General features: G+C 44.5%; 1 protein-coding gene across 1 annotated transcript in view; it reads right to left on the minus strand.

The window, feature by feature from the left end:
* The window catches only part of SAMD5 (sterile alpha motif domain containing 5), a gene marked incomplete at both ends in the record, with an annotated part of 45,226 nt that extends 24,740 nt beyond the window's left edge, over nucleotides 1-20,486 (minus strand). The window contains one exon of the mRNA XM_084228840.1: nucleotides 20,022-20,486. Within this exon, the coding sequence (XP_084084966.1) occupies nucleotides 20,022-20,486 (465 nt within the window). The remainder of the gene's footprint in view (nucleotides 1-20,021) is intronic.
* Between the last annotated feature and the right edge of the window lie 6,882 nt (nucleotides 20,487-27,368).

Here is a 27,368-nt window from a genome sequence, read left to right on the forward strand (position 1 = left end):
CCTGTTCCCAGGTCTGGGAACCACTAACCAGGCCCTAATTCTCACTAATTCCTCAACCCACCCCAAGCCACTTTGCACCCTGCCCTCTTGCTTTCAGCTGGTGATCCTTAGCATTTTATAGTAAATCCTTTACCTATAAGGTTTATGTCTCACTGTCTTATTAAATTAATGACATCACCCTCAACAATAACCACAAAGTTACAAAAACAAAATTTCAAGGCAGTTGTGGCCCTGGAGACAGGGGTTGGGGCCAAGCAGCATGGTTCCAAGATGCCAGAGAAAGGAAGGAATTAGGTGGCCCAGAGGGCACCTGGGGTTGCTTTGATTACTACTTTACTGCAGGAAGGAAATGAGAACCAACAAGCCCTATCCCTTAAAAAAAAAAAAAAAAAAAAAACACCGCTGTCTGCACCCACCTCCTGCAGACACACAGGTCCGGCTCCATGATAAATGCCAAGTAAGATGTGCATGTGGGCAGCAAGTTACTATGTCCCCCAAAACCATCCCCCATTAGTATTCATGTGATTCCTGTCCATGTCACCTCTATCTACAATTAAATTACTAAGGTTAATTATTACTAAAAAGAAATCTCAAACACGAACAACAAATATTTCTTTTCCTGCAGCAAAATCTCTTAATATGTTTGTTTGATAGTTCCATTTGCAGTTTTTATTATTTTTTATGTTTTTACTTTAACATTTAACATTTTTAAATTTTTTTTAGACTAAATATTTGCTTCCCCCCCTACCCCCTCAGATTGAAAATGGAGCTACCACACGATCCGGCATTTCCACTCCTAGGGATCTACCCAAAGGACACAAGAACAGTGATTCAAAAGAACACCTGTACCCCTGTGTTTACTGCAGCACTATTCACAATAGGTAAAACCTGGAAACAACCCAAATGCCCAAAAATAGATGACTGGATCAAGAAGATGTGGTATATATACACAATGGAATATTATTCAGCAATCAAAAAAGATAAACTCATGCCATTCGCAACAACGTGGATGGAGCGAGAAGGAATTATGCTCAGTGAAATTAGCCAGAAGGAAAAAGAAAAACATCGGGTGGTTTCACTTATAACAGGAATATGGGGGAACCAAGTAAGACATCAGAATAAAAATAATAATAACAGTACAAAACACAACAAAGCAAAACCAGGCAATCATAAACCAGAGACATCCTGAAGGGGAGGAGGAGGGAGAGGGATCAGAGGGAGGGAGAGAGGAGCACAGGGGACTGTGGTGATGGTGCACGGGTGCCTTGGGGAAGGAAATTCTATGGGGACCATTTGTAGTTTTTAAAAGAAAACCTAAATATTAGAACAAGCTCTCCCTCCATATATGGTAAAGACAAATCTGTTTTTTAAAGGAGAAAGACCATCACATGAAAAACTGCAGGAGAATCCCATCTATACAAGAGATTCTTAAATGTCCTGTCAACTCGCTGCCTCGGTTAATAAAACCTTTGTCACTAACGTTATTAAATGTTAAACACACATTACAAATTGTAAGTATCTTGGTTACCTTTTCTGCTGTATGAACTGGGCAAACCCCGAAAGAATTATTTTATAATAATATTTAATAGCTTTATATTACAAAGTGTTTATAAGTATCCAATTCATGTTTTATTGGATGTTTCAAAATGTTCTAAAATGAGCATATTACCAGTAAAGTCGTGGTCTGAAAAGCATGAAGAATAAACCACTTTCCTGCAGGTGGAAATGATGTATGTGGAAAGTAAAAAGGTCCAAGAAAATCATGACTGATGAGTTTATTCAACATTTCATATCAATGCTGCTCATTCTTCATCAAACTTCCAAGAAGGCTTCCTATGACATTAACTACAAGGCTGCAACAATGGCATCCAATCCTCCTAGGTATGTTAAGAGCACAAAGAAATGCAGGTTCCCTCAGCTGTCTGTAAGTAGAGTGTTCCAAGTTGGTATGATTTTGTAGGTTAGTATTTGGGTCTGATAATTATGGCAACTGTTCCCAGACTCCCCAAGATGACATACCCAAGTCTTACAAAAATGAACCCTCTACTTTTGGGTAAGTGGGGGGAAGCCGCACTTATTTGTGCAGACTTCATAAGAAAGACAACATTTATATCATTACAGACAAAAATGTTCAATGCTAGAATATAACTCCACTTAAGTTATATCTAAACTGGTATCTGTTAAATTGTTTGATTAAGGCCAAGGGAAGCTACTCCTAAACAACACTGGTGTATGCAGAAGAATTGAAAATTATGTTTTGTTTATAAGGATACCAAAATAGTATTTATGATGCTTTAACCATTGGGGATATATGCTTGCCAATTGGAGAAAAAAATATTTCTGCAGCATCTATAAATATGGCTACAAAAAACAATAATTTGCCAACTTCTACTACTAACATGTTTGTGACGAGATCTGCCATTTTCCTCTTTATTAGACAGCACTGAATACATATCAGACCAGTGAATTTACTGTGTGCTTACGCTGTAGCAAGAACTATGTCAGGTGCTTGACATATTTTCTCATGTAACCCCCAAAACATCCTATCAAGTGGGAAACACTATCATTTTATTTGTATTTATTTATGCATACAAGAACTGGGATATAGGCCAGAGGTATGGGAAGAGAGAGGACTCACCAGAGACAGAGTGGTGAAGAGAACAGGCAGATCTACTAAAATCCACTGCTGAGGGGGGCAGCAGGTGAGACATGAGAGGTCTGCTGTGCCATCTGGGTCAGCTCTTTGGCCGGGGATCAAACTCACGCTGCAGTGGCTGGTGATAGCTTGGTAGCACTGAGACTTAACCCCTGTACCACCATGGAGGTCTGGGAAACACTATCTTTGATTTAAAGATAAGGAAGGGGAAGCAGAGAAAAGTTAAGCCACCTGCCTAAGGTCATACAGACCCAAATAGACAGAATCCAGTGGTTCTCACTTGAGAGACTGGGATCTCGTCAAATGTACCATGTAGCACTTGTTTAGTCGTTTAGTCTCCAGCAAATGTCAGGCAATGATGCTCTGGATTGATGTTCATTCAACCTTTCCAAACTTGCTTAACACTATTGTAACGTGAACTGGTCCCAAATTTGGTCACTTGAGCCGCTCAGAAGGGATAACTTTCTCTACGCAACAGCTGAGTAGTCAATGAGCCACCTTAAGTTTTAGATTCAAGCTCAGATTCCAACCCCTGGAGATCATTTAAAACATAACTTCCTCTCAGGCGGCAGAACATGGAAATAGCTCCCCAATCAGTGTTACTAGTTCGGTTGGGTCCCTGCCAAAACTATTATGTTGAAGTCATAACCTCCAGAAGGTTAGAAGATGTCTATACTGGAGATACAGACTTCAAAGAGATAATTGCAGTAAATAAGGTCATTGGGTGGGCCCCAATGCAGTATGAATGATGCACTTCTAAGAAGAGATTAGGGCACAGACACACAGAATGAAAACCACATGAGGATGCAGTGAGAAGACAGTCATTTGCAAGTCAGGAAGGAGACCTCAGAAGATATGAATCCTGCCGACCCCTTGATCTTGGACTTGTAGCCTCCAAAACTGTGAGAAAATATCTTTCTGTTGCTTACACCACCCTATCTGTGGTATTTTGTTGTGGCAACCTTAGCAAATGAATAGTCAGCAATTAAATCCAAGTTCAGCCCTTTCAGGAATAGCTTGTTCTTGATCTAGTTTCAGGATATGCTTTTGACCAACAAAAATAGGAAAGTTAATTGATCACCATGTAGACAGTTCTTTCAATCAAAGCCCCAAAGATGGATTGTATGGACATGCATGTGCGCACGTGTACACACACACACACACACACACACACGGTGCCTTTGGGTAAAGAGGTTAAGTACACCAAGGAGGCAATGAGAAAGACATCAAAGAAAGTAAAAGTTTGAAGGAGAAGGGTTAGGTAGTTCTCCAGATCAAATATAGGTGACAGATCCATGTCAGAGATGTAAATTCTAAACTCCTTAGCCGTCGAGGAGAGTCCCTGGACAACCCAACCCAAGCTACCCTTCACCCTACACCACATACCTCTGCACCATCCTACCACCTCTGTTTTCAGAAGATAGGTGGAGTTCAAAATTGACTTGTGGGGAAAGAATGTCACCTCTTTCCCCACAAATCAATTTTATATAATCTAGCATATGCACCCCAAAACAGCAGTGGGATGAACCCATGCTGAACCCCTCGCTCATCCACATCTCACCTTTCTTCAGATTTTGCTTACACTCTTTTATGCTTTCATTCACTCAACAAATATTTCCAGCAAGATGTCAAATATACAAATGTTTATAAAATGGACAAGATCCAGTCACTTTGTGTTTAGTGTGAGCCCGAGAGAGACAGAGGATTTTTTCCTCAGTGCTCTTGCTCCACACCAAATAAGTGAGCGAGTCTGTTTTTGCTCCCCCAGCCTTAGACTTTTTAGAGGTGGTACCGAACTGGGAAGGTAAAGCAGACCCTCATTGGGACTGAGTTTCCTAGAAGCTTGAATTTATCATGAACTTTAGCCTAATGAAAGTAATTTAATTCACATATAATTTTCTTTCCAGTCTCCTTTTGTTGGTGAGTATTCAGAATACATGTTGAAAAAATGAGCAAGTCTCTTTGAAGTATACACTAGTTTGCTATTACATTTATAAAAATAACAACAACCTCCAGGACAGAGCCACCCTACCCCACACCTATTTTCACCTACCGAGAGTAGACAGCCACCAAGTGCATAAAGCAATGCTTTTAGTCAGACCAGCACAGCAGTGAAGAGCATGAATTCTGGGGTAACACATCTGGTTTTAAAGTGAGATTTGCTAATTGCATGATTTTAGGCAAGGGTCTAGGCTCTTTATGTCTCATTTTCCTCATCTGTCCAAGAGGGATGGCAAAAATAACATCTACCTCAGAGGTTTGTTATGAGGATTGAGTGAAATGAGGCAGTAAAAGCACTAACAAATAATGCTCCATATTGAACATTATCCCTAATGCTGTTATTACTAGTTCACACATTTCTAAGCTCTTTCCTCATGTTAAATCTGAAGAGGTCACTGATAGCAAGAAGCTTATTTTAACTTGTGCAAGGTTGACTAAAAAAGTAAACCTAGATGGAATGGAAAATAAAATGTCACCTTTCTCAACTCTATGGGGAGGCAAGAAGAGAGATATGCTCTCCAGACCTGCAGAGAAAAATCAAACATATCCATAGCTAATTAACATGGTTGAATGAAGAATAAACCCAATTTTCAGAACACAATCAAAAGGTTTTCAGAAGACAGGTGGAGTTCACTCTACCAGGAGCTTTCCAAAGAATGTCACCTCTTTCCCCACAAATCAATTTTATACAATCTAGCATATGCACCCCAACACAGCAGTGGGATGATAAACATCACCACACTTCCTGTCAGAAAGCAGGACCAGCTGTCAGCAGTTCAACCACATGACGGTCGCCATGTTTTAAGAAGTGATCAGAAGATCAGAGACCAATGCCCCACAATGTCAACATAAGCATGTTAGGGGATCATATTTACAGAAATAAATACTTTGGCCCAAGTCAGTGGCAGTAAAAACTCTTATTTAAAATGACATAGCAGTAAAACTCAAAGTTAATGTCCAATCTTACTCCAACTCTCCATCACCTCTATGTAACAAAGTAGGTCTGAAAATAGTAAATGACTATTTATACCTTCTGGCTCAACTCCAATCAATAGGGGATGTAACTTGCATATCTGCCATTTTTTTCCTACTGCTTAGGCCTAAGCAAGCCAGAAATATACCGAGTTTGTTGTGTGATTCCAGACAGCAACTAATCCCATCCTTTCTTTAGATCCCTTGCAAATGATGTGACTACAACACTGACCTTGGATGCAATTAACTAATAAAAGTAGAGGTTTTTTATTTCACATTTAGGTGGAGCTATTTTTCACCTTAACTATACCCTGTAGGAATCAAGTCCCAAGAATTGCTCAGTGGTTTTTTATATGTAAAATATTTTCTCTTCCTAAAGATTATCTATAGTTTATTACTTTCTGGTCATATAAATACTGCTGCTACTTAATGCAGCACTATTTTTGTCAATCAGGGTTTCCCAGAGGGAGTAGTTCATAACACACAGTGTTCCATTCTGTGTTGATACATGGTTGCTTTAAAGTGGCTGTATCTCTAGTGCATGATTGATGGCTAGCTTGGGAAGCTTGGGTGCATCCATTTCTGCAAACTCAGCTAAATTCAGCACCTGATGTAGGTATTTTTTTCAGAAGCATAACACTTCTGTACCCCATCTTTAATCCCTGCTTCAATGACCTTTAAAAAAAAGCATTCTATTTGACCTGTCAATGAACGTTTAAATATAAATCAAGGATTTATTATCATATTCTAATAGAGTTTTCCAATTTCATATTTGTGACACACTCGGCTATTGTTTCTATGCAAAACCAAAGATTCAAATTAAAGTGAATGCCACTTCAGTTTTTTTATAAGGGTTTTCAATTTAACACAGCATCTGGCAAACAGCCCCATCCATATTTTCCACTAAAGGATCTGGCTTAGGGTTGGGGGCTGCAAGGAAGCAGAGTAGCTGATGGGGTGGGAAGGGCACTGAGTGAAAGAGAGTGTGGGTGCTGTGGAAAGAATAAAAGCAATAAGGATTCAAATTAACCCCTAGACTTCCCTCTGAGTCTGTGCCTTCTGGTTCAAAATCAAAATCTCTGTACAAACCAAAAAACTGAACTTTTACCCACAATTGCGTGGTTATTGCCTTCCAACAATGTGAGGTCACTGCATCACCCGTTCTTGTACTTAGCCAGACAATCTGCAGCTTTCATAAAGCTGTTGGCATGAAGTCAACTGTAATAATATCACAACAATATCCAATGAAGTGGTTACCAAACCGAAGGTAAATGCAAACACTATTCATGAGAGAAAAGAGATGTAATGTAAAGGAATCTAATAATCTGGGAGTAAGATTACAAAGTCCCTCTTCTCACATTCAAGCTGCTTTAAAAGCCATCATTTCCTTCTTTACTTCAGCTATGTAAGGATGTCTTAATATTAGGAAATCTGGGGCCTCCCAGGTGGCGCAAGGGGTTAAGCACCACACTATGAAGCAACCCAGAGCCTCTGCAGCAAGAGTTCGATCCCCGGCCAGCCAGGGAAGCAACCCACATGGCCCAGCAGACCTCTTCTGTCTCGCCCGCTGCTCCCCTCAGCAGTGTATTTCCGTCAGTCTGCCTGTTCTGTTCCCTACTCTGTCTCTGTGAATCCTCTCACCCCTCTGCATCTCTGGTCTGTACCCCAGCTCTTGTATGCATAAGTAAATAAATTTTTAAAAATACATACTATAAAAAAATACTAGGAAATCTGTTAATTTAATAGAATCAAATACTCATTCTCAATAAAAATCCCTACCAAAATAGGAAAACAAAAAAAAAAAATCTTTTCTTTTACATCATGAACAAAGTCTTAAACTGACACAATTCTGCCAATGGTAGAATAACAGCAAAATTTTTGCAGAATACTTGCAAAATGCACTATACATTAAATTCTGGAATAAGACAAGAACTTATTATTATTATTATATTATTAACAATTCTATTAATTCTAGTCAATGCAATTGAGTCCAGAACACAGAAATAAAAGCTATAACTCCAAAAAGTATGTAATAAAATTTTGTGTATGATCATATATAACATTAGAACATTACATCAAGGCAAAATAAATTTCATATTGAAGAGTTAAATATAAAAATAAAAATGTCTTAGAAATATATAGATAAATAATGATTATGTGACAGGAGATTTATAAAGAATAAAAGTAATCACTAAAGTAGAGATTAATTATATTCTCTATAAAAGCTATGAAAACAAAAAGGAAACCCTAAACAATGACAAACTGGATAAAGTGTTTTCAATGATTATACCGAACAACACAGCATGTGTGTTGGTGTTATTTAAAGAACTTTTTGAAATTATGAAAGAACACGTATTCTTAACAGAATAAATCTTATCAATTTAAGAGAAAATCATCATACTGATCTTCAACTGACCACATGACCATAATCATAAGGTTGTGTATACTAGAATTATGAGCTAGATGTGTTGAATGATTTCTATTCACAGGTGTTCTATGAAGCTTAAATATACTCACTAATTACTCTCAGTAGCTTTAAGAAGTAGGTAATATTATTTCTTATATATTTATAAAGGAAACAACTCAGTTTGGAAAGATTCAGAACCTTGTCCAAGTAAACAGTAAAAAAATAATTCAAATTCAAATCTCTGTACCCACTATATTCATCTGGTCTGGAAGAAATAATTCAAATTACTGATAAAGTAGGCTATAGAAAGGTTTTTAAATTTGCGGTTTTTTAAATTGTAAAGGAAGCCGCATTCAGGATAAAATCTCTGTAAACTCTAAACAAGCATGATTATTTTTCTTAGTATATAAGGAACACTTACAGATCAACTGGAAGTCAACTGAGACCACTAGAAAAATATAGGCAAGCACCATGAATGGGCAATAATCGTTAATATAAAATCATTTATATTAATAGCCATTAATATAAAGGCACAAATATGAAGTTATGTAAACTATCAATCTAAGAAATATAATCCAATGATGAAATAGTTTCTCAAACACGTCATTTTCAGATAAGAAATTATAATAATCCATAATAACATAGGTAAGATTTCAACTCAGTAGGAAATGGTAAAATTCATTATGGTGTTAAACTAAGAATGTCTCAGTATGAAAATCATTTTCAAATGACATCCGCTGACACAGAAATAGCTTTACCCTTCTCCAAGCTTAGCATAATACTATATTTGTATTGCATATGTATAAAACATATAAATGCATTTTTTGAACATGGAGTGTATTATTAAAACATAAAATACAGACCAGTTTAAATTTCTTCTGATCTGCTTCAGTGTTCTCCATATTTTCTCTATTCTGCATCTTTACTTTTCAATCAAAAATATTTCAAAATGTGGTTGTAAATATAATGATTGGTCCATTATCAAGAAGAATGCCTATGTCTGTAAAGTTTGAGTTTACAAGGCAATTTCATAAGTATCCCACATTTAATTTACATTGCAGCCAGGTGAGATAGAGTGACACCATTTTACAGAAGAAATAACTTCTCCTGGGCCTCCCTGGTGGCGCAGCGGTTGAGCATTGGGTTGCGAAGCTGCCCGCAGCCTCTGCAGTGCCGGTTCAATCCCCGGCCGCCGGGTGAGGGTCCCACATGGCGTGCAGACCTCTCCTGCCACACCAGCTTCTCCCCTCAGTCATGTGTTTCGTCAGTCTGCCTGTTCTGCTCTCCGCTCTGGCTCTGGTGAATTCTCTCACCCTCCCGTGCTTCTGACTGTACTCAGTGCTTGTATAAATGAATAAATAAATCTTAAAAAAAAAAAAAAAGAAAAAAAAGAAAGAACTTCTCTTGAATTAAAATGTTCACATTTCCCTATATGTTCCTTGGGTAGGACTGAGAATAGAGTTCACCCCACTTGCAGGTAATGAACAATCTTTAAAAACAAAACACAACTTTTAATCATGAACATGTCCCACAGACAGATAACCAGAGACATCACGACTGAAACCAGACCTTCTGAAAAAGTGTTTTATTGGCCTAAACTATAGTTGCTGCAGTTACTGTATATGTTTAAAGGCATGTAGATTAGCTTCAAGTTAGCATTTTTTTTATTGTCCCGTCATAAGCATTATGTGCCACAGGAGAGCTAATTCAGAGAACTCCTAGCAGTACAGTAGGCACCAACCATCAGACTTATCTACAAAAGTCCTTTACCAGAATAAGTTTGTGAGTTATTTTGTTTGTCCCACAATACTATCAATCCATATTCCTACATTAAACAGGAAGTCTGAAATAAACAATGATTGCACCATGATTTCCAAAAGCAAGAAAACAAAACTGAATTATTTCAGTTCTATTATTCCTAAGTGACCATGAAAGAGTTTCTCTGTGTTAAAAATTCAAAACAGGGCCTCCCTGGTGGTGCAAGGGGTTAAGCACCACACTATAAAGCAATCCGCAGCCTCTGCAGCATGAGTTCGATCCCTGGCCGGCCAGAGAGCGACCCACATGGCACAGCAGACCTCTCCTGACTCACCCACTGCTCCCCTCAGCAGTTTACTTCGGTCAATCTGCCTGTTCTGTTCCCCGCTGCTCTATCTCTGGTGAATCCTCTCAACCCCCACATCACTGGCCTGTACTGCAGCTCTTGTATGCACAAATAAATAAATCTTTAAAAAAAAATTCAAAACAGTGAAACAGAATACAAAATGTAAGGTGTAATACTTTGGTTAAGTACAAATTCCATTTCATAGATTAAATATTTTTACTGAATTGGAACACTTTAAAACTGCCAAATATCCCTTATATTATTTGCTACTTGCTTTAAAACCAAAGAAGAAATCAAGAAAATAATTATTGGGTATTATTCTTAGACTATTAGTTAAAACATTGTTGTCATATAGAGATGAGTTGTTAAAAAATGATACCCTATGAGTGTGAAATAACAGTCAGTACACCTTTTAAGTCTAATTATAAAATTATGATGTTTCTGGGAAAACATCTTAACATTTAGAAAATCTGTTCATTATGATTTTGGTAAATACAGAAAACACACCAATTGTTTTCCTTTCTAAATGAAGTCAGTCTCATTTTGCTTGTATTTATAACTTTATGGTAACATAACAGTAAGATTTTAGAGCTCATCAGTCCATTTATTTCAATTAGAAGCGGTAATGAAATCTCTTTAAACTGTTAGATGTCACTTAGTCTCTATGTAAGACAGATTGAACACTTAATTCCTTTTGGCATGATCTACACTTATTTGCCCTTAATAGTTTTTATATTGACCAAAAATGAGGATTCCCTTTTTACACCTCCCAAGCTTTCCCACATCCAAATGTGGCTGATGTAAGAAGGCTTTAAAAAAAAAAATTTAAGTAGAAAATAACTGTTAAAATCCTTTCAGCTCATATACCCGTAGTAATAATAAGCACTGGCTGGAGCCAATGGCTAGATGCTGATTCTAACTCTCACAGGTTCTGACTTTGAGAACTGACAGCTTCCTGCTGTCCAGTCACTCCTCAGGGGTAACATTCTGCCAAATTCCGTAGGGAACCTCCTGTTTAGTTCAAAAACCATCCCTCTTTGAGTCCCTGTCACCTGACAAACCGTACTTTAAGAAAATCCAATTCAGAATCTATTTCTGGTCTTCCAGAATCTGTGCACATAGATAATCGAAAAAGAATGTCATTGTTATCAAATGTTTAGTTCTTTCTTATTTTTCATGGTAGATCTTAGACATCTAGCTAAGAGCAGACGGCATCCTTAATACTGCTGCCCTGGCTCTTAGCATCTTTTCATTTCCACTTAAGAGTGAGGATGGAGTATGAGTATAATTACAAAGTCTTCAGGACTTAGGCAGCAGTGTGGGGAGAGTGCTCTCAAATGAAAGGCCCTCAGAACCCCATGAGCCCACCCAAAATCCTAGTAACCCAGGGAGCACAGCAATTCACTTCAATCCTTCCCTCCAGAGCCACATGCATGTCACACCATCTATTTGGAGAGTGTCATCAGTCCCTTGCTCTTTGCAAATAGATAAAGAATTGACTATTGCATTTTAAAGTCTTTTGGGGGAATTGCCAATTTGCAAACACGGATCCACACTGACAGCATATTTTAAGGCCTCAAATTAGGAAAAAGAAGATAAATATCATCAAATGCAAAACTAGCTTACAAATCATGCCCCCCAAAGAGAAAATACTCATTGTGTTCCCAGATTCTATTTTCCATTCCACATTTTATTAAATATAATGACTCTTAATTGTGTGATTTGATTTCAAATTAATTGAGGTGTTTAACCCCAAACTAGATCCACCTTAGAAAAAATGAAGCCTTGCCATCGTTGAAAGTGCTCTACAGAGCATTCTGCAGGCACCTGAATTGCAGAAATGTTTTGAGAAATGGCAACACTGTAATCACCAAGTGCCTGTTTTGAGGATCACAACCTAAATTTGAATTTATAAATTCTGAAATGTTTACTTTAAAAAAATAATTTTCAGGGCCTCCCCTGGTGGTGCAGCGGTTGAGCGCTGGGCTGCGAGGCTGCCCACAGCCTCTTCAGCACCAGTTCATTCCCCGGCCGCCGGTGAGGGTCCCACAAAAAAAAAAAAAAAAGCAGATAAAAAAATAATTTTCATTATTGTATCCCCTGTCACGCAGAAACAACTGAAACAGCATTTGTACTAAAAATCTACCACCAGTTAATCACCCAAACACCTATCACCGGGAATGAGACCCAGGCCAAGAGGTTCCTTGCATACAGCGGATGCTCAACCAGTACAAGGGAGGCTAGAATGGCTGAGTCAGGCTAGTACCAGGTACTAGGCACGAACCTAGGTGAGCTCTTCCCAGGAGCCAGACAACTCATCTGTAAAGAGCTTTTATCCCAGGGCACATCAACACCCACATGAGCAGTTTGCTTCCAGCACGACCACCATCCGCCTTCACTGTCCTACTGCGAGTATCTCTAAGCTCTCCAGCCTGATAGCAGAATTTCATTCATGAGGCTGATGACCCCCTGTCTCTCCCAAAGGAGATCACATCAGTCCATTACATGGATGACATGATGCTGCTTGGACCTAGTGAATGAGAAGTAGAAAATACTCTACACTTATTGGTAAGATCTTCCCATGTCGAAAGGTGAGAAATCCAACCAAAATGCAGGGGGCTTCTGCCTCAATGAAAAGTTCAGGGTGTAGGAAGATATCCTTTCTAAGGTGAAGATAACTTGTTGCATCTGGTCCCTCCCATGACAAAAAAAAAAAGAGGCAGGGCACCTAACGGGCCTCTCTGGATCTGGAGGGCAGTGCAGTCCTCATCTGCATGTACTACTCCAGCCCTTTGACCAAGGGACCCAGGAAGCTTCTAGCTTTGAGTGGGGCCTAGAACAAAGGAAGGCTCTGCCGCAGGGCTAGGCTGCCCTAGAAGCTGCCCTGCCCTTGGCCGTAGAGTCCAGTGGATCCATTGGTGCCGCTGGCTCAGTGGGAGAAGGGAAGCTGTCTGGAGCCTTCTGTGGCCTCTCTATACAAATCACAGTGCAGACCCTTAGGATTTTGGGCAAGAGCCTACTCCAGCTTTCTAGTTTCCAGAACTAAGAAAGAAAACATTTCTGTTGTTTTACACACCCAGCTTGTAATTCTTTGTTATGGAAGCCCTAGGAAACAGATACGAATTTTGGGCTAAAATGCTCATGAATGTTAGCTCGTGTGGTGGCCACAGGACTATTCAGACAGTCACTGGCATTGCCTGCCTGAGTCAACGGTGACCTAGCAGAGCTGGGGCTTGAACCCGACGTCTGTTCAAGAGCCTAATCCCTACAGCGCAGTGTCAGCAGAGAGCAGCTGTGTGAGCGCGCACAGTAATTGACCTACATGGACCCCCCCTGGGCAGCCATAACTCACAGAAAACACATCTGAGCTTGGGAGCTTGGCACCGTCAGCTCTCAGGACACTGCTGTTGAGGGCAGGCACCAAGCACCAGAAAAGCAGGCGACTGCTTAATGTACGATTTGAGGGTTGCCTACGACACCAGCAAATCACTGCTATCTCATGACAGTGTCGTTTATTCATGGCAGCCAGTTCACCAGCAGGGCCCAAAATAGCACAGGCTGGAGATGGGGACCTCTTTACACTTTGTGCGCGGGGCCTCCCCTGATGGCCCCTGGTCCTGGCGCTGCTGCAAAGTTTCTTGAGCTGCAGGAGGAGCCCTTCCATCCCCAGCCCTTGGAGAACACTTAATGAGTAAACATACTGAAGACTCAACCACGGTTGATTATTGTTTCATATCTGAAATATACCTAAGTGCAAAATTCACCAACTCTTAGCATCTGTAGAAATAATATTTAAGTTTTATAGGGAGCGATGACTCCATGTCAGCCCTGGGTTCGGTCCTCCACATACATGTCCATTAAATTATAAGCAGAGACCATGTCGTGTTCAGTGCACTGCTGAAATCCTAGGGCCCGTCTGGCCCATGGCATGTGCTACATGTTTGTTAAACAGGCCGATGGACAGATGACTGGCTGGACAGATGGACCGATGGAGTGAAAGGCCTGGCTGGCTGAGGGTCCACCTATGTAGAAACTCTGGAGACAGTAAACCAGCCACCAGAGCAAGAGGCTACCACCCAAACTCTTGTCTCATTCCCCCCAACACCATCGTTCTTTCTGCAGCATTCTCTCCATTCAAATAGGGCGACAAAAAGCTTAGGACCTTTGGTGACCTAAGTGGAGGACACTTTAAAATACTGATTTGAATTCAGAAAACTGAACTTCGCCAGCTTCCAGTCTTCCTTGGTAACTTCATGAAGGTTGAGGAATTCTTGGAGAAGGAATTTTTATTAACGTTTCAGTTTCTGCCAGGAAACAAGGCAAAACTCCAGAAAGCACAAGCTGATCTTTGCCAACTTCTCTCTTTTCCAAGCACTTCCCTGTCTTCTACCTGGCCCCACACATGGAAGCCCAAAGCCTCCTCTGCCTCTCTAAATTCTTTCATCCCAGTAATCTCTCCCAAACACCCACTGGCACCCAGGGAGAACCTGGCTTATTGATTAAATTGACACTGGAGTGTGAGTGAGGTTTAACACTCCTGCAGCACTCTTAAGGACGGTCATACTGACTCAAACTGCTTTCACTGGTAACAGGTGGCAGAATGATCTTTTGCAGGTTCAGAAGCTGAGAAGCCTCGCCCATCCACTATCCACCTTAGGGCCTACTTTTCATTTCTCCAAGTCAGCCAGGAAACAAAATTCCTTCTCCCCCTTATCACATACCCCCACCAAAACCCCATTCACAAGTCAAATCACTCAGGATTTAGTAAAATATCATGGGTAGCCAGTATAAATATAGGCATGGGTACAGACATATGAATGGCGAGTACACATTTTACAGATGTAGTATGAACACCTGTCAATAGTATTATGTGCACACTGAGGCATAACTATAAAAACACTTGTATATTAATGCAGTGCTCTTCATAAACCTCTCAGCCCTCCATCTTCCCTCCTCGTTGGCATCAGGTGGATGGCAAAACTGAGGGCTCTTCTCTGTCCCCCTATAAAGGCTCCAGTCTCCCCATCCACCTTCCCCATCCACCTCACACTCAGCAAGCACTTCTCCCACTGGAAGAAAATTCCTCTTTCTCTCCCAGCATCTCACACAATTCCCTCCGCCCTCCTTGGCCTCTGCGCCTGGCTCCTTGCTCCCGAATCTCCACCAGCTCCCTTTCTCTGGCTCCCCAGCGCCAACACTAGGACATGCTCCAGTTTCTCTCATCCTCCAAGAAGACACAAAACACAAAACTTTTTCACTTGCCCCCAAATCTCCCTTCCTCCTCCTGCTGTAGGCCTAGTTCTACCTTCTCAGTCCAGCTTCTTTAAAAGGTTGTCAGCATTGCACTCACACAAGGTGAAAATCAATGAGCTCTCAAGCTGTGAAAAGGCGCTGAGGAAAGTTACATGCGTAGTTCTGGATGAAAGCAGCCAGTCTGAAAGGGCCAACGACGGGAAATTCTGGGAAAGACGCAACTATGGAAGCAGTAAAACCATCAGCGGCTGCCAGAGATTAGAGAACCGAAAAAGGCTGACTAGAGAGAGAACAGAGGATTTTTAGGGCAGTCCAAATACTCTGGATAATAGCATCAATGATGGCTACACCCCATTATACATGTGGCCAAACCCACAGAAAGCACAGCACCAAGAGTGGAACCCCAAGGTAGCTCCGGGCTATCAGTGACCACAATGCATCAGTGTAGTTTCACCAGCTGTAAATATAGTATCACTCTGGCGGGGGATGCACTAGCAGGGACAGGCGCTCAATACACAAGAAAGAACTGTTCTCTCAATTTTACTGTGAACCGAAAACTGTTCTTAAAAAAATAAATCTTAAAAAATAAAAGTTGCCTGCATGCATACTTCCTCTCCTTCCTGTCACTGGCCCCAACCCCTAAAGCTTTAAATTGCAGATGAAGGTTCTTAATGACTTGATTGCTGCTTCCCAGGAACAGATTTCAGTTGTGGTCTGACTTGACCTCTATCTGACCTCTTGACCGGGCCCTCTTGCTGGAAGCCTCTCTGCTTCCACTGATTTCTGGAATATCACTTCCTCATCCTGCTCTGCTCACCTTGGAGGTTTCAGCCTCCCTTGGAGGTTCCTCTCCCCCAGGGTTCCGCCCTGGTCTCTTCTTTCTCCTCTCCCAGCTCCTGCTTCTGTGGGCTGATGACCCCCAGATCCCTTCCATGCTCCACAGCCAAATTCTAATCGCCGGCTAGACAGCTAGGTTTGGACAGTCCCCGGGCAGGTGATTCTCAGTTATCTTGAACCTGAAGGTAATTTCTTCCATCCCAGGCTTGCTCTTTTCTCCCCAGACCCCCACATCAGGAATGACATCACATTCCTAAACAAGAACCTGCGGGTTTTCCCAGCCTCTCTCCCTTCCACATCCAGAGTGGAGTCCAGTCCATTCTACCTCTCAGTTGCCGCCACTGTGCTTCCCCCGCTGTCACTCTCGGCCACCAACAAACTACTGCCGACACCACCCCGGGCTCCTCATTGCTCACACTGCCTCCGGCCAGGACCCAGCAGCAGCTGCCCTCTTGAGACACAGACCAAGTTCCTAAATAAAACGTCAAGTCCATCAAGGACAAGCCACTCTGTCTCTCCGTCTCTGGCCATATCCTCCAAGCCTTCTGAGCTCCAGCCAGACTAAATTCCTCAAAATTCTTGTTGCCCACAGCACGCGAAACTTCCTCCCCTTTCTGGCTATTGCACACACAGTTCTCTCTGCTAGAACGCTCCTTCCCTTTGGACCAACCTCTTGCTCGGGTTTTTCCTCCCAACCTTTAATCTCCAGACCAAATGTAGGTCCTAGCCTGCCAACTAGGCTGGATGCACCTGTCCATACCTGTGCTCCTCTGTGTTCCCCATCAAAGCACCTGGATGCACCTGTGCTCCCCATCAAAGCAATCACCACCCTTTATCAATCCTCGTGGTCGGTCTCAGGTTTTCCTTGCTAGATCCCCAGTTCCCTGAGGGCAGGGCTCCTGCAACTTGCCAACCATGGCAACCTTGAACTTTTAGAAGACTTGGCAGAGAGCAGCTTGGTAAAATACTCAAATATGTATAGAGTGCTTCATCTACGCCACACCCTGCGAAAACACATCCCAACTTCACCGAGAGAAATCACATCAGTGGGAGCAGCTGAATAAATGGCAGGAGTGGGGACTCGTCCAATGTCTTTTCATTTTAAGCGGCACCCTTGCCAAACTGCTGGTTTTACAAAGGCACGGGCTTCTGTTGGAAACAGTGAAATGTACCTGTAACTTAACATTTCAACTGACCTAGGAGGGGACGTGGGAATTGCTGATAAAATTTAGAGATGGGCCTCCTCTGGTGGCGCAGCGGTTGAGCGCTGGGCTGCGAGGCTGCCCACAGCCTCTGCAGCGCCGGTTCATTCCCCAGCCGCCGGCAAGGGTCCCACAAAAATAAAATAAAATTTAGAGAGCACAGCACCCCGAAACATTAGCTGAGTTGGAGCCAATGCTCCAAACCCACAATCCCAGCAGGTGATTCTCGGGAAAATTCTTCAACTTAATTTCCTCTGTGAGAGAGTCACCATTCCTGCCTTGATCACCTTTAACATAACCCACTTTTAACCTCTAATAGTCCCACCAAAGTGCAAAAACATCACAGGGATCCATCATGCAAACAAGTGGCAGGGTAATGTGAGGCCCACTCTCCCAAGCAGAATTCCAAGTGGCCATAACAAGCATGACGCAGTCTAATGGAGACAGCGCCAGGGTATCTAGAGACAGCATCATGTTGATCCCAGCGCTTTCTACAAAGAAACAAGCTGCGTCAGATAACAAGTTCTGGAACAATTTAAAATCTAAAACTTAAGAGGCAAGGCCCGCAGAAGCCACATGAGCTGGCACCACAAACTTGTCCGCTCATTTCGGGGTACGGTCAGTATATTTCAGTTTCCATGTCAGTGGGTGTTTTTCTTGTAACAATTACAAAAACATACAGTAAGAGGGTTTGTTGTTTTTTTTTTTTTTCAAATAACTAGATTGGTCAGCTCCATTGTTTTAGTTCCCAGGTGGAACTTCCACAAAGGTGGTTAAGAAAACCACTTCTGTCCCCATTTTATTCTTTCATCCGTTTGAGGAGAATTAAATATGTATAGGAAGTCAATGATGAGACACAGTTTATGAGCAAACTTATGGAATTTACATAAACATTGACTAAATTAATTCTTCACATGGGAAGTACAGTTTCCCTCTGCAAACTGAAATTTCTTCTATCAATAATCCGCACTACCGTCCACCCACTGATCTAGGCAAGAATGTACAATCCAGTGACATATTCCAGAATCCTCGAAGAGGAAGAGGAACCCTTTCCGCGTTCTAAGTTTGATATCTAGACCTGTCTTTTTTAAGGAACAGAGCCAACCTGTGTGACTTCCTGCCCACCCCTCTCACCTCCAGGCCACACTCTCTTCTGCCCTCCAGTCGCTGGCACAGCTCTTTTCTGGAGACTGAGCAAGCCCTGGTGACACCCCTTGCTCTCTGCACCCCTTCCTGGCCAGGGCTTGACTTGCCCAGGAAAAGCCAGCTCTCCTCACACTCCTGAACGGGACACACCTCAGTAACACAGTCCATGCAGGTAACCCAGGTAACCCGCGCACACCTGTCCCTGGAGGCAAACTCTCTTGAGGCCCACCCTCCTGAGTTTGTATAAAACAAATTTCTCTTCTCAAGCAAGTTGTTTAGCAAAATAACGCATTCAAGCCTGTATCCCCATCCTGCAGATATGATCTACTCGTCACAAAGTTCGTGATTAAACCTCCTTACACCCAGACATTATCACCTTAAGATTCTAAGGCAAGGTGAGGGCCAAGGAGAGTGTGCGTTTAGAGCACCCACATTTTCCCCTCCCAGCTGCAGCCCCATCAAGTCCCCCTGGCCTTCTCCACTGGATCTTCCAGCCGAGCAGCCTGTTTTCCAGGGTAACTCCAGGAGGCTGGGGATGACCCGGGTTGTCTCCCTCTGCTTTTCAAATCAGGGCCCTCTGCTGCAGAAACCAACCCTCAAGACCCTCCGCTGGAGACACAGGTCTTGGGTGAATGCCTGCTCTTAGATCTTGGGCTCACCAGTCCACACAGCTTCCTCCTTCCCTAGACAACCCCCCTCACCCGCTGCTGTGCCCCCTTCCCAAGTGCCAGTCCACCCAGGCTTCCCAGAAGCCACAACTGGACTGCCTCGTCTCCTCTAAACCAAGCCAAAAGCGTGACACCCCTCCCCCCACTGACAGAAAAGCAGGGGAACCCCATGATCTCCAGGATCTTCTCTACACACACAAGCTGAAGGAACTTAACCGTCGTGCACGGGTAAGAGTTTCGTTAACTTTTCCCTCAAAATGTTCGTTCTGTGTCCACTTCTCAAACGTGCGACAGTCTCGGGGTTCCACTTTATGGAGCCGAGAGCCACAGGGCATCATTTCCCACTGCCAGTTTCCCTCGGGAGCGTCTCCAAAAGGTCAGCCATAGAACAAGAAAAGGGAAGGGCGGGAAATAATGTAAACTTGCAACCCTTCTTTCGGTACCCTTCAGCACCCAACACCAGAGACAACCTGGACCTTTCTCTGCTCCTGGAGAAGCACGGACAGGAGAGCCCCAGAGCCCGCACCAAGACGCGGCCCCAGCGGAGAAGGAGCATCTATGTAGGTGCGGGTCTTGTGTCCCCAACCGCTGGTGACACAGGAAAGCAGGCGCGCAGAGCGAGCGCAGGACACGCAGAAGAGAACCCCGAGCACCCCGAGCATCTCAGTCCCTCGCGGCCACCTGCCATGGGCTGCCCAGCTCGGGCCGCAGCGCTGCGCCCGTCCCCTCCCAGGTGCGCCCCGCGCCCCGCCCCGCGCGGGTGGCGCCTGCTTACCTTGCGCGAGTACGGGGGCTTGCTCAGGTGGATGCCGTCGCGCACCAGCTTGTCCCGGATCATGATCTTCAGCTTCAGCTTGGGGTAGCTCACCAGCTCTCTGCCGCGCGGGGCGGCCGTCGGGCTGCGGGGGCCCCCTCGGGGGCCCGGGGCCGGGCCGCCGCCCGGCTCCCCCCGGCGGCCGGTGGGCACCCAGGCGGCGGGCGGCCGGGGCGGCGCGGGCTGCGGCTGCGGCTCCAGCGTGAAGTAGAGGCCGGCGGCGGCCGCGTCCTGCTCCCGCAAGCGGCGCACGGCCTCCAGGATGCGGCGGCGGTGCGCGGGCGCCAGCACCCCGATGGCGTCCAGGTCCGGGTCCCCGATCTGCTTGCACACCTCCAGGTCATCGTAGCCGTTGTCCACGAAGGACTCCGCGTACTGCGGGAGCTGCAGCGCCTTCAGCCACTCGTAAACTATGTTGGTGCACATGGTGGGACCGCGGCCCCTCGCCGAGCCCCCGCCGGGCGCCCGGGCGCCACCAGTTCTTGCAACTTTCAAGCCTCTGCTCCGAGGCGGAAAAGAAACCCCGGGAAAGTTTTCCTGCGCCAGGGGCGCGCGGGGCCGGCGGCGGAGAGCCTCCGAGGCAGCCCCGGGAAGGGGAAAGCGCAGCAGCGGCAAAGTGAATTCCCCGAGCCGCGCCGCGCTCTCCGGCTCTGGCGGCTGCGAAGCCGCTCCGCGCCGCCCCTGGATACGCCGCGCCGCGGGGAGGGGCGCGCGGGGGCGGGGGCGGGCGGGGCCCGGCGCACCCCTCGGCCCGCGCGGGGTCAGCGGCGCCTCGCGCCGCCCGCGAGCTCGCCCGGCCGGGACCGTCCCGGGGCCGCGCGCCGCATCCCGGCTCCTGGCCGCCGCCGGCGGCGTCTGGGCGCGCGCCCCGCGCCGGGGAGGCGGCTCCTGCGCGCAGACCCGCGGCCGCCCGGGAGCGCCTCGTCTCGGCGCGCGCGGCTCACGGCCGTCCTCCTAGCGGGGCGGGCTGTCTCCTCCGCCGCGGGGCGCGGGCGCAGCCCGGGCTGGGATCTGCGCTTCTTTGGACTCGCATTCCCCGGCCCGTGGAAATCTCTGCGCGCACTTCGCGCCCGGCCGCCCGGACGCCAGCCTGCGCGCCCGCCGCCGCCCACCCGCCCGGGCCAGGCGCTGGGTCAGGGGTCCCTTCACCTTTCGGGGCCCGCGCTCAGCGCGGGGCGCGGCGGTCCGGCCTCTCCGCGGACGCCCGCTCTGGACCCCGAGCCGCGGCGCGTCGACCCGAGGGGTGGGCGCGACCCGGGGGCCGCCGGCACCCCGCCTGCGCCGCGGGGCTCCCCCTGGCCGCCGCTGGGCTGCGCACCCGAGAGGCCAGGGTGTCCGCCTGACTCTCCCAGGCCCCCGGGTCTGCGAAAGTTTAGGCGGGGTCGCCCTGGCCCCCCGCCCGGCGCATTCCGCCGCGCCCCCTCTCTGGGTTCCCCCGCGTCCTCTCACCCTCGCCTCCGCCCAGCTTTCCTCTCCGGCTCCCCAACCTGCGATCTGCCCGAGCGCTCCGGGCGACTCTGCCCCCCGCGCGCTTGAGGGCGGCCGGTCGCAGAGCCGGGGGGCGCGCGCGGCCCCCCCAGCCCGCGTCGGAGGGGCTGCGCGCCGGGCTCCCCGGGGCGCTTCCTCTCGGGGGGCCAAAGCCGGAGCCAGCCCTGGGGGCGGGGACCCGAGCGGCAGGTGGAGCGGCGCGAGGTCCTCGCCTCAGTTGCCTTAAGTGTCTGCGCCTCTTCTCGGGACCCGCAGAATTTTGGTCGGGGCCGCGGCGGCGCAGGGACGTCGGCTTCTGAGCGCGGAGGCCGTGCAACTTCGCGGCTGGGGTGTCTCAGCACCTGGAGGACCACCGCGGCGCATGGGGTCCCCGGGGCGCGCGCCGGCCTCCGGCCCCCACCTTGGGAAGTGGGCAAATGAGCATCTCCATGTCTTTTCCAGACGCGCGCGTGGAGGGGCCAAGGGAGGGGCTCCTTCGTCCCCTAATTCGATAGTTCAGCGTCTTTGGGGACACAGACTACTTCAGGAATCACGCGACAGTGTGGGCCGGGGTGGGGGACGCGGGAAGAGCTCCGAGTTCCCGGGGACTCGCGGGTCTCAAATGAAGGTCTGTTTGGGGAGCGCTGCGAGGCCGCGCGTAGCCTCAGCGCGGGGGTCACCCCGGCCGCCTCTTCTTTCCTAGTGAGAACCCCGGGCCCTGCTAGGTTTCCCCGCTCCTGGGCGCTCGGATGCTCGCAGCCTCCAGGCCTCCCGCGCGCGCCTTCGCCTCGCCGCGCCAAAGCAGACGCGCAGTGCCCCCTCGCGGCCGCGCCCGCGAACTTTCAGTCCTGGTGCAGCCCCGCCAAGCGTTTTAATCAGTGCAAGGAGGTGAGTGTCAAGGCCTCTGCTAGTTGTTGTCCAACACATTTTAAACGGCTAATGTTCACGTGACTTTTAACTTTGCACCCCAGCTCTCTTACATGGGGATCTTTGATTTTTCAGGAGGAAAATATTTTAGCAGTTTGAATGATGCTGCTGAAAAACAAATTGTTGCTGGCATTTATTTGGAACTTACTATATGCCAGGCAGCCGTAAAAATATCTTAAGTAGTATTTTTATCCAGTGTCTTCCTGAAGAGGAAACCAAGACGCTGAAACACTAGCTTGATCCCAAGGACGGCACTGTTTAAGGTGGAGCAGGGATTAGTACCCCATAGGAATAAATTCAGTACCTGTCTTCCAGCTACTAAGATTCCAAGTCTCCAGGGTATGTTATCAGGGAGGCAGGGAAATGGGCTGCGTGTCTGAGGGGAGCCCTTTGTTTTAAGACTAGGAAACTTAAAGCTCCAGGGTTTTATTGCTGTGGTGTTTTAAAAGTTGGATTTTAAAAATCCAACAACATTCTTAGTAGCTCTTGGCTTGCTTATGGACAGTCTTTTCCCCTCTGGAAGCTTAAAGACATCCCCCTTGTCTCATTAATCCTCCTTGAAGGATTTTTATTTCCATTTTATAATTAGAGAACCTGGTTTGGGGGAAGATGAATGACTTGCCCAAGGTCACACAGTAAATCAGAACAGACAGGAGCAACCTGCCATGTCAAAGTATCTCCCCAACAGGCAGCCATGATTCTTCTTTATTTATGTGCAAAGTCACTATCCAATTAGAAAACAGAGTATCTTGGTGCTCTCTTTGGAAGGGAAGCCTTTTATAAATTAATCAGTTGTTAATCAGTCATAAATAAAACCAATTCTCTGTAACCTCTGGAGAAAACCTGCCTTCCCTAACCATTACTAATCTGAACTGTGGAGACATTTTTTTTTAGATAGCTCTTCTACTTCTTTTGTCTCCTGCACTTGCTCAAGTCTTTAACATGTGAGTCCTCTAAGCTTTTATCTTTCTACCACCTGCCTTAGCATATCTTGTCTCTTAATCAATTTAATGCTAGAGGCTACTCCGTGTGTTCTCAGATGGAGAGGTTTTATGGCCTAAATGTGTTCTTACTGCCTGTAGAGACACATGGCTAAAGTCCAAAATAAAACAGGTAATTTTAAGAGCTAGAACTGTAGTGTCGGTTAGTGCTTTAGAACAGGAAAGCCATTTGAAATCATCTCAAGCATCCAAATTTACATGGAGGGAGTTGACACTCAGGAAGGTCAATTACTTACCTAAGGTCACACAGCTAGTTCGTGGCAGAACCAGGAAGAGGACCCTGAACTCTTTCCTTCTAGCCTCTTCACAATCTACTGCTATACCTCATTTTTGCTGCAAGTGCCTGGTTACTGTCAAATCATTCATTTACTCATCAAATGTTTATTGAGTAGGCACTTCAGTGGCAGGCACTGAAGCAAAAAGAGAAGAATTTTTCTTCATTAATTGGAACTGGAAAGATTTCAGCATCTTAAATATGTAGAGAATCAACTGATAGTTTTTTTTATATCAGTTCAGAAAGAAATTAAGAGTTAGTTTAGAAGGAGTTAGAAAGACTAAAATGATAGTATTTTCTTCTATCTTTCGTTAATTATTCAAATTCTGTGACTCATAGCATGACACAAAATTTGAAATTAAATTGTATTTTATATCCAGACTAAAATGTATGTTAACAAAGCCAGTGATTTTCATGTGCCTAGGCACAAGCTTAGGCCACCCAATTATTTTATTTATATACACTGTGGAGTAGGCATAATTTTAGAAGTACTTCTCGGTGGTATTGCTTTATTAGCATTTTTCTTATATATGAAAAGATTTAAAACATGTATCACATTGATTACTATCTAGCATGTTTGGGACTGGATATTTTTTGTAGAAATGATGTCTTGCCTAATGGAATTTAATGAGAAAAGAGGCTATGAAGAAACTTTCTTTGGTTTAGGCAACATTTTAGGATTATTAAAAATTTCTCAACTGTTACTGATATGCCACTGGTTTGCATAAGCATATAAGTTTGAGAGGACCACCGCACACTCCCACATACTTACTCACCCTCCACCAAATGTCCAGGGCCAAGGCCCTATCACCTTCCCTACCCTAGACCCTCTTCTTTCCCCCACCCCGAACCCTCTGGTAACCAGTAGATTTTTCACATAATCTAAGAATTACTCTAGAACTGTTTTGTTATGATAATAACGATGGCAAAATGCCTATTAATACTCTCGGTATAATAAATTAATGATAATCATATTCCAGTTTTGGATTCTAAATATCAAAAAGCAGCTTTTCTACTTGGCTCAGTCTCTGTAACTTGATTTAAGGCTATAGAGTCAAAAATAATTTGTTTTGAAATTTTCTTGGTGCCACATATGTTTCATGCCATTTTATTTCAAAGATAAATGTCCATACATAGGGTGTGTAAAAATTAAATCCCATTAACATCTATTAAATGTCAGTCCCCAGGGTGTCTAGCTTTGCAAAAGTCAAAGATATATAATATTAATCTTAAAATGCAAACTATGTCTTGCCTCTGTTTAAACCATGAGCTAAAATGCATCTAGAAAGAATGTATGCCACAGAAAGAAATGAGAATAATGGTCTTGAGTGATGTAACAGGCAATCTGTTCTCCTGTGGCTGGAAGCGAGGCGTTAGGTTGGCAACTTAATTGGGGGCAGGTTGGGTGGGGGTGTCTGTTAACGTCTGAGCTGTGTACGTTATACTTGTGTGTGACAACAGGGATATGAAAGAAGGAGAGACAAGGAGCAGTAGGGAGTACCAGCAGGATGTCATTAGATTATGCATTGCTATTATAACAGGTCTTTCTTTAATGAAGGAACAAAGGGTAAAAAAAAAAATGTTCAAGGAGTCAAAGACCCAGAGGTCAGTAATAGAAAGTCAAGGAAGAGAAGAGTGATTATAGAAAATAAAATGAGATCCATTAAAAAAATTCCTATCTCTGATAATCCTAAAATGTTCCATTATTTTGAAATGCACTCAAGAAAGGAGGAAGGAATTTATCCCATGTTTGCTCTGGTAAAAATGATAGGTGCAGTAGTTTGTTATCTTAACAATAGGCAGCTCTTACATTTCATCTAAGTCAGCAAGGTTAATTTAGCACCTGAAATTTAGTTTATGTAACTTCATGCATGTGAAATAATGTTAATAAAAACTGCTTCTGACAATTACAAGTTATTTATATTCACAACAAGGAAATCACTCAATTTATGACCAGGTGTCCACATTGAATATATACCAGTTGTTCCCATCTAGCAATTTATTTCAGTCAGGAGTTAGGACAAGAGTTGATGGAGGTTAATTTTCTGAGATATAATTGACTCCCAGTGAGTGAGAGGTTACAGGTCATCTCTTTTGAGGCAAAGTAATTTTACATGTCTGCATTAAAAGTCTCTCCTTCCTCTTATCTGGTTTAAATCTGATACTGGAATATATATTCTGGAACTTTTGAACTCTTAACACAGAAAGAGATGTGCACACAATCAATGCTATTGTGGAAACCTAAGTCAGGTCTTGTTTCTCTCCCAGCTTTGGAGAGAGAGAGATGAGTACATCGGTCTTAAAATTATGGCTGACTTTTGAGGCTGTATTTTATGTCCATACAAATTTTCAGACCTTATTTATGAATCATTCAACCTAAGACCCAAATGGGGCATCAGATCCTAGGTCAGCAGAGCCTAAGAGATTGACAGACCAGGGGATAGTAAATGATTTAAATACATCTGTCAAATGTTCAGCTTGTTAGTTTCACCACAGCCAAGTTTAAGGCTCTTTCTTGAGTCCTAGTAAGCCCAGATTCCTGGGCTTGGATGGGGGCTTTTGTCTCAGCAGCACAGTCTGAGCTGGTATGTTCTCTCCCCAGAGGACATGACGGTGGTCTGAGTAAGGAGAGGGCAGCTTTAGGAACTTTCACAGAAAGATATAAATGGTACAATCCCTATGTTTATTCCTTGTACACCAGGATAAATTACAAATGGATAAGAAATTCAAAGATGAAACTATATACATGGTTCCCCCCTCCCCAAAAACAATGTATACTGCTCTATTTGGGAGTGGGGAAATTTTTCTTAATTTTGATTCAATGTTCAGAAGCAATGGAAAAAACACTGACACTTTTGATGACATAAATGTAAAACAACATTTGCGTGACAAAAAAATAAAATCAAAATTAAAAGGGAAACGTCCATTAACAAGGTACAAATGACAAATATTTAGAATTTATATGACAAGGATTGGTATGGCTAATATAAAAAAAACTGAAAGTGGAGAAGGAAAAAGTCAATAAACCTATGGTAAAACGAACCACATTGTTCCCAGTAAAAATGCAAAGGAACATTCATTCATTTGGAATCATTCCCTATCTTGCTCGAAACCAGAGAAATTCACACTCAAGCTATGGAAACAAATGATTTCCTACCTATCATATTAGTAAAAATTCAAAAGTTTAGCAACACACTCTGCTGGCAAGACTGTAGAAAAATATTCTTATGGATTGAGAGATAAATTGCAAAATGGTACAGGATCTGTGTTGATCAGACTTGGAAAAATTAAGTTCACATTGTTTAATGAAAAGAGAATTGTCCACCAGATATTGAAGTATCTAGAAGAAAAAAGTAAACTGTTGAGCTGGGACCTAGACTTCTGAGAAACAGAGGCTGATTGGTTAAGAGAAACTGGAACTAGGATCAGATCTTTGAAGAAGAGGCATGGCTGGCTAGTCTGCTTTTGGAAAAACTTAAAAGGGATTCAGCTGGCAAAGCAAAAATGTGGTGTGCTAAGTCCCAGAGCCAGACCCTCAAAGTGGAGGGGAAGGTGGAGGATAGGGAAATGAGAAAAATAACTGAGTAACCAGCACTGCCCTTATGGGGGAGAATTGACAACATCCAGCAAATTTCATGT

This window comes from Talpa europaea (assembly GCF_964194135.1).
Source record: "Talpa europaea genome assembly, chromosome: 2".
NCBI classification, from domain to species: domain Eukaryota; kingdom Metazoa; phylum Chordata; class Mammalia; order Eulipotyphla; family Talpidae; genus Talpa; species Talpa europaea.